Source organism: Chiloscyllium punctatum, chromosome 5 (assembly GCF_047496795.1).
Source record: "Chiloscyllium punctatum isolate Juve2018m chromosome 5, sChiPun1.3, whole genome shotgun sequence".
Classification (NCBI taxonomy): Eukaryota; Metazoa; Chordata; class Chondrichthyes; order Orectolobiformes; family Hemiscylliidae; genus Chiloscyllium; species Chiloscyllium punctatum.
Window position 1 is genome coordinate 46,586,492 of NC_092743.1, and position 8,217 is coordinate 46,594,708.

At 38.5% G+C, this 8,217-nt stretch overlaps 1 protein-coding gene across 6 annotated transcripts in view; it reads left to right on the forward strand.

Annotated features, from left to right (window-relative positions):
- Positions 1-7,458, forward strand: part of cdh17 (cadherin 17, LI cadherin (liver-intestine)) — a 95,743-nt gene extending 88,285 nt beyond the window's left edge. For all 6 annotated transcript variants that reach the window (XM_072570233.1, XM_072570234.1, XM_072570232.1 and 3 more), the window contains 2 exons: positions 3,838-3,954; positions 4,077-7,458. In XM_072570233.1, the coding sequence (XP_072426334.1) occupies positions 3,838-3,954; positions 4,077-4,195 (236 nt within the window). In that variant the 3' untranslated portion in view covers positions 4,196-7,458. The remainder of the gene's footprint in view (positions 1-3,837; positions 3,955-4,076) is intronic.
- The last annotated feature ends 759 nt before the right edge of the window (positions 7,459-8,217 follow it).

Below are 8,217 nucleotides of genomic sequence, written 5' to 3' on the forward strand. Positions count from 1 at the left end.
AGCTCCAAATCTTGCTCTCCAAATGGAAATTGTAGGATTTCTAATATGTGTGCTCCTACATCACCCATGAAGGGTAGGATTACATGTAGGAGCATGCTGGTGAACGCTTACAGGTAAAGGTGAGAAGAAATCTGCTTCATGCCCTTCCTGCAGCCTTTGGGATCTTGACTTGCCTTTGAATTATGGGCCCATTGGTGAGACTGTTAGGTTTGCATCTGATTATCAGGAGAATTGACGTTTCGGGCAAAAGCCCTTCATCAAGAATTCCTGATTGAAGGGCTTTTGCCCGAGACATCGATTCTTCTCCTCCGTGAATGCTGCCTGACCTGCTGTGCTTTTCCAGCACCACACTCTCAACTCTAATCTCCAGCATCTGCAGTCCTCACTTACGTCTTGTGTCTGATTATGTTTGTTTCTTGGAGATGACAGTGATCAATCTGTAATGAACAATAACATGAATAAGATTACTTATGAACAGGATTTGAATCCCACATTGTTGGTTACAGTCTGCATTTCACATACAGGATACTATGAATATTGATTTCTTTACTGTGTAGATATCTAAATAATATGCCTGTCCCTTCGAAAGCCTCAAATCATGTACATGGAGAGCCCATGTGCCGAGGAGGGTTAAAAACATGCTACCCATTCCAGGTGTGGCCAAAGTCATTTTCAATTCCAGTCCTCATTTGCAATTCAGATGAGGATTTGAGGCAGCTCAGATAGAGCTTGGCAGAATGAGTTGTGGTCTCAGCCTGGGAATCAAGGAACCCTCCTGAACTTCCATGTTCTTTTTACCTACACTCCCCAGTGACCCCATCATCAATGAGCTTCTACATGTTCCCACCAAACTCCTTCATTTACATTTTCATCTCTCAAATTCCCATTCCCTCAGCTTCAACCCTACAACTTAGTCAGGCCAAACATCATGCTGCACACTCCTCTCTCAAAACAAGGAAGATCATGGATAATGATGACTCCTTCACAGTAACTCATGTCTCCCATCCTTAAAAGTTGAGTTATGCCAGTTTCACAATTATTTACCACTCTGCAGTCTAGCTCACTCTCTCCAATTGACATTCTCAGTGTCCCTAACACAGCAGAGGTCCTGTTAACACCTCTTGACTTTCAGTGAGCAGATCCCCAGCACTGACAATGACTAAGGTGGACAGACAACCCCAACTTAAGAGTGCCTAGACTCCTAACTGATCTCTGTGCAGTTTCTTGACTGTTGTACTGCCTCCCCCAACCCTGCACTGGTTGAACTGGACTTACAGGACAGACAATGACTGGGTCCGACTCCTGGGACTATGGCGATACAAATCCCATGTACTTTGACAATGCTAAATGGCTGAACTGATGAAGTCCAAACCTCTAGACTGAGATCATATGCTACCCTTGACTGACTGTGGCAGGCCCCCTCACTGATGACAATGCTTTGACTTTCCAGAAAATTGCTTTACTAGACTTTGGTTGAGACACATACACTGTGTTTGCCACATAGGCTGTTGCCTCATGCTGTATGCGAGACATTGATGTAGCATGGTGCCATACAGCAAGGTATCAACCCCACTAGCTGACTGTTGCTGACAGCTACGATGAGCTGCCTGTTTTTAAAAAAAATTATTCATAGAATCAGGGTGTTGCTGTCTAAGCCAGCATCTATTGCCTATCCCAAAGTACTTTTAAGATCAACCAGATTGCTGTGGGTTTGGACTCACATGTAGGCCAAACCAGGTAAGGATGCCAGTTTCCTTCCTTAAAGGACACTAGTGAACCAAATGAGTTTTTCTGACAATCAGTAATGGACTCATAGTCATCATTAGACTCTTAAATCCAGATATTTATCAAATTCAAACTCCACTATCTGCTGTGGTGGTAGTCAAACCCAGAACCCAGAACATCACCTGGTCCTCGGATTAATACCATTAAGCCATTACTTCCCACTCAACAAAATAACACAGCTTTAGGGTCTATGTGAAACGAAACACCTCAAAAAGGCAAAGCAAGGTAGAGATCTGTGAGTATCCAAGTAGGTTCCAATTGAGTGAGCATTATGAGAGCAAGCTGGGAGCTCTGCATGCACGCTGGTGCAATCCATGAGACAGGTGCTTGGCACTGCGCCCCAAGTGACCTGACAACAGTATAATGATGTAAGATGATGGTGAGCTTCAAAATGTAGCATTGAAGTAGGGAACTGTACTCTAAGTGAGCCGGAGATGTGCCATGAGGATGTAATGAGGCTGGTCCGTGTCTGATGTCGTAATGTGTGAATGGGAGTGCTGCAGGCGGTTGCTGCCTCTGGAATGTAACATCTATTGCAGGGGACTACTGTCCAAGATGGACACTTGGTAAAGCAAGTGATTAACTGGAGCCAGCAGATACCTGCTCTGACTTTCATATTGGGAATTATCACTGTCTAAGTTCTCTCCAGTGCTTGGGAGAATAGGAATCTGCATATAAATGAGATGAGGTTAGTCACAAATGACATGCAAGTGCATGCAAATATGCACCGCACCACTCACTAGTGAGATTATTGCCACATCGTTTAGAACGTATTTGTAGAATTGAACAATTTTGTAGAGGTGTGAATCTTATTTTTCAGATGTTGCCATATACTCCCAACTCACTCGTGTCATTTCAGGGCTAGGAAAATTTAGTTCTGAGTATACGTGTTGCTCCATTACTATTTTTTCTCATGTTTAGTAATTAATAAATTCCATCTTTTTGTTAATTCAAGAAAGCCTAGGTTAAGTGGGCTCCTTTAAAAAAAAAATGATCAGGGAGAAAGGTATCCACAGCGGAAGTGATGCTTTTTAAATTAACCATGTAATGACCAAATGAGAGGGCAATAAATAAACATAGTCAGTCAGTTCAACCTTCCACACATGAGAGCTTAACAAATCGGAGAACCTCACCTGAGGTCCTTTTGTAACAGGTAGATTTAGTGGGAATTGTTAAAATCTTTGGTCCTTTGACAAATTGTCAAGAATGTTTGGATAACTAGCGCAGAATAAAAATAAATGTAGCAAGCCTCCAATCTACATTCCTTAAACTAGATATAAAGTGTGTTATTCCTGGGTACTATTCGCTCTCAGTGACCATAATAAGTAAGGTTGCATCTATTGCCAATCTCATCTTGTCTTCAGAATTAACTTGCGTATCATCTTTAAACCTCACTTAGGTTTCTCAGTGCTTAGCCATGCCATAATATCAAGTGCTGAGGCCACACCTAGAATATTGTGTGCAGTTTTCTGAGGAAGGATACTCTTGCTCTTGAGGGCGTGCAGTGAAGGTTTACCAGGCTGATTCCAGAGATGGCGGGACTGACGTAAGAGGAGAGATTGACTGGGTTAGGATTGTTTTTGCTAAAGTTCAGATGAATGAGGGAATCTCACAGAGACTTTTAAAATTCTAACAGGACTACACAGGGTAGATGCAAGGAGGATGTTCCCATGGTGGGTGTGCCCAGAACCAGGGGTCACAGTCTGAGGATTCAGGATGGACCATTTAGGATGAAGATGTGGTGAGCCTGCGCGATTCATAACCACAGGAAGTAGTTGATGTCAAAACATTGGATGGATTCAAGAGGCAGCTAGATATAACAGTTAGGGCAAATGGGATCAAAGGTTAAAGGCCGCAAACAGGACTAGGCTTTTGAGTGGGGCGATCAGCCATGACCGTGATGAATGGCAGAGCAGGCTCAAAGGGCCAAATGACCTCCTCCTGCACCTATCTTCCATGTCTCTATGTAAATTACCACATTGATTTCAGCATTTAATGTGATGTTATCAGTCAAATATACATTTTTTACCATTCTGTTTTCTTCCTCCTCAGTTGCTGTCTGTAAATGCACAGATAAAAATGCATGCTTCATTCCAGTAGAAGGTTTATCTGGATCATCAAAAGTCGCCCTTGCAGTTGGAATATTGCTTGGAACCTTTGCTTTTATAGGTATGTGCAGACCAAGAACCAAACTACTGGTCTGATAAAAGCTTCTGTGGCTAAAATGTCATTTCATTTTTTTCCAAGAATTGACTTAAATAATAACACTTATTCTCAAAATGTTCCCATAGGTTTGATCCTTGCAGTGGTACTTTTAAAAATGAAAAGCAAGAAAGGCGGAAAGGGTGATAAAATAGATCCAAAAGCAGCACGGACTGAGAATGAAATAATACCCCTGGCTAATGCATAATGCTAGAAGCTTGAATATCCCGCACCCGAAGGAAATCATTTTTCAGGGTCAATTTCGCATTCTTTCAAAGATCCTTTTACAAAACCTTACCTTTTTATGAGTGACAAACATCTTGAATGCAACTTAATTTGGTGTTAATTTTACTCAAAACATTTATTTATAACTAGAGAATTTTATACAGTCCTCAAAAAAAATTGAAGGATGTGTGCTTAGGGTGTGTTCATTTCTCTACTTTTCCATTAAGTGTGATGTATAGTATTTCAAATGCTATTCATTAATTTCACTTGTTAGAACATTAATTTGAAGCTTGTTTTGAGTGAATGTGACCAGAGAATTCATTTTCAGAGTTCTCTTTGTCAGAATTTGTTTGTTTTTTGTAAATTACAATTAAAATTTGATTTATGCCAGTCTGCACATACTTCTTGCCAAAATACCAACATGTAATTTCATTATTTCCTTTGTCAGTTAGTAAAATACATAAAGTGGGATGACTCTAAGTGAACACAAAATGAACCACTCATATAGGACAAGCATATACCTGTTGTACATATCAAAAGGGCACTGACTTTATGAAATATATTTTGACATCCAAAATTGAAGGACCAAGCCTTTCAATTTTTAAAATATGCTTCGGCCTTCAGTCAAATATGGCAGTTTATGCCCTGATCCTTTGTTTAATATGTGGTATAAACCATGCACCTTTTCTGATTTCATTGAGATTACATGGCAGTGATGAAAGCCTACAGCTTGTCTGGATGCTCATTATTATGTTTCATGTCTGTTTAGAAAAATGCTTGAGAAATGTGTGGCATTATCTCTGATGAATGAGCAGTGCTGCATTTGATGAGGTAAACAAATGCAGCAATGCAGACATTGCTGTTAGTGCATCACCAGACTAAGGAAGTGTAAAAGCAGCCAGGAATTTCATTCCTGAACATTATCCAATGACTTCTTGTACAAAAACAGACATGTGTGAATATCAGATGAGACACGGTTAGAGCTTGGCTCTCTGTTGTGAACAGCCTGACAGCATTTTATTATTTAGGTTTCGCACAAAAGTATTTCAGGGCAGAATATTGGATAGCTGTATCAAAACAAACATCAGTGCTTTCAGGAAAACAAGAGTAAGCAGCAAAGATAAATTAGGTGGGTGAGGGAGAAGGAGAAATACTTTTGTAAATACACCGCTTCAGTCGCAATCCAGTTAAAGAGACTGTTGTTTGTTGAAATAATTTCTGTTCCAAGGATATATTTCTTCTCATTCCTTTTGAGTCTTCATGCCAAAGAAAATGCTATGTAAATAGGATTTATGTTTGGATGATAGTGTTTTTGTACCAGTTGTTTTTACATATCTTTCCACAATATTAATTGAAACATTAATGACAACAAGTAAATGCTATGATGTTTCTGCTACAGCACAAGAAGAACAAAGGACAGGTTTTAAAAGGAAATGCAACTTAATTCAATTCCTTTGTAATCTTTTGTGATCATATTTGAAATAGTGGTGGATTTATCGCTGGTTATGTATATGGAAATCCTTTTCAACCTCAAAATGTTTTCTCCTTAATGGCTGTATGTGATAAGTTCAATGTAAAAGAAAGCCATTCTAACTTTTTGTGGTGCAGTGATCATTTTCTTTTGCATATAATCTTCTCATGGGGCTCCTTTTTACTACAACTCAGGGATAACTAGTACTACTGATAATTAACAGCTGAATGCCAAGAATATCATTCTCAAAGGACCTGGTGACTAGTTTGTTAAAAATTATTGAATTGTTTTAAACCATGCTCTAATGGCATTCTTGAACGTTCCAAAAATGCTAACAAATCTTGTGAGGCGAATGAGCAGAGTGAAGCCTCAATCATCTGATTATTAAATTATCACCTTTACTTTCCTGTCATGGGGAAAAGTCATAATAAAGGTGTTTAAAGATGCACACTACCTCTGAAAGCTGGTGCAATTACTATCCAATGTCAGCACGAAACCTTGTTATGTGGCATACTCCAGTACTTGAGAGTAAATGTCCTGCAAGATATACATTTGGAATACCTGGAACGTCATTTTCAAAATTGAATTACTCTTGAAGATTGGAGTGCTAAGATATTGCAGTGTTGCACTGAAAGAGATTGAAGCATCGTAGAATGCTTATTGCATTCAAGTAAAGGAATGATTATTGTATAACATATTAGCTTTTCTGATGTAGTGATGGGAAATCAGAGTAGCATGTTATATAACTGCTTTTTACCTAGAAACACATTTAGCTTCTTAGTTGAATTGTAAGAGTTTCCCAATATCCAACATTAAATAACTAGAAAAGCTTGGCCAGTTTTTTTTTTCTTATGAACTCAAATTTAGGTAATTGTACCTTTGCTTCCCTGTTGGTTCAGTAAATAATGTGGCAGTAAGGGTTTTATTTTGAACCTGTATTACGTGCTGCTGATGGATTTTAGTCAAGATGAGGATCTAACAGCCCGAGTATTAATACTTTTGTGAGGGTGAAAACTGATCATGATTTCTATATTCAGTGAAAATAGATTTCTAGATTCAGATTAACTAAATCAGCACATACAAAGCTGGGATTTTCAGGATCAGTGTATCTCAATTCCACACTGATCACTGACCCACAGGAAGAACACAGATGAAAGACTATGATGCTGAATTGTCAGTATAGCGCTTTGATATCAGGTTGTTACTATTTAGGAATCAGGTGCTGCAATGAGTTAGCAAATTATCCTTTTAGTTGTGGTATTTGGTTTCAAATCAACGGGATGAAAGTTTACTCTTTCTGCTAGCTTTTTGTTTAAATAAGCTTGGATGGTTTTAGTTTCTAATGCAATACAAATTGGGAATCCTGGAAAGAATGGCCATGAGGATAGCTAAAGTGATTAATAGTATAATAAACATATTATACTGCAGCATGAAAGTGTTGCTCTTCATCCATGAAAGTTGTGCTATCCATGAGACTTGAAAGGTGTTCTATACTGGCTCTGGGTGCCAATTTAGAAGCAGTCACAAGAATAGAAACATATTCACAAATGGGACTGAGCCATTTTTACAATCCAGTTTTATTGTAATGCCACTGTTATGTTTTTGTACAACTATATTGCTCATATAGTTCCAATCTGTAATGTTTTTATACACGGTCTATCCTCAGTACCAGGGATGATGAAAACTGCAAAAAGCTGAAACGGAACTAAGCTACATTGTTGTAACATTTTTGTATGATCTGGGTATTAAAAAATAAATTTTAAAAATGAGAAAAAGATTGCAAGTCTTTCTGAAAAAAAATATTTTCATACTTTTTAAGAGGTCTGATTTGTCTATTCTTTTCTGCTTTTGTAAACTTAGATTCCTTTCATATTTACCTTGTTGATTTTCTGCTTACGTCTATGTTCTTTCTTCAAATGCTGATGCTTTAATTATCTAGTTGGTTGTTAGATTTCTGTGTGAGTGTGCACATCTATGTGGAAGAATTCAAAAATCAAGTTAGGAAAAGAAGGAGAAATTGAGGGTACCCTTCGTAAAATGAGAAGTAACTATTTCTAGAAAGACTGTGATTTTAGTCACTGTAATTTTACCATTGACAGATTTCTGATTTTGAACATTGTACTCAAAAAGAGTATGAGCTGATTATAAATGGGATGTGAAGCGACAGTGTGCAGTGGATCTGGAATAGAATACATTTAGAAGATAATTTCATGATAGAATCATATCAGCTGCGGTATTACCATAGCCTGATGAAGAGTCAAGTGTTTTTTTAAAAATCCCAGATTGTCTGGCACAGACCCATATTTGACCTGCAATCTATGTTGATTCCAGTGAGGAGGAGGAGGAGCTGAGAACGCCTCAGCGCCTTTAACTTGGAGAGGGGAAAATTCTTTGAGTTTCCATCTCCAATCATTCTGTCTGGCTGCTTAAGAAGCTTGTTAAGAAGCTTATTGATATCATTAGGTTGGAAACGGGAACAGATTCCTTCCTTAATCCCGCTGCTTCTCTGGTCATAACAAAATGTGAATTTAAAA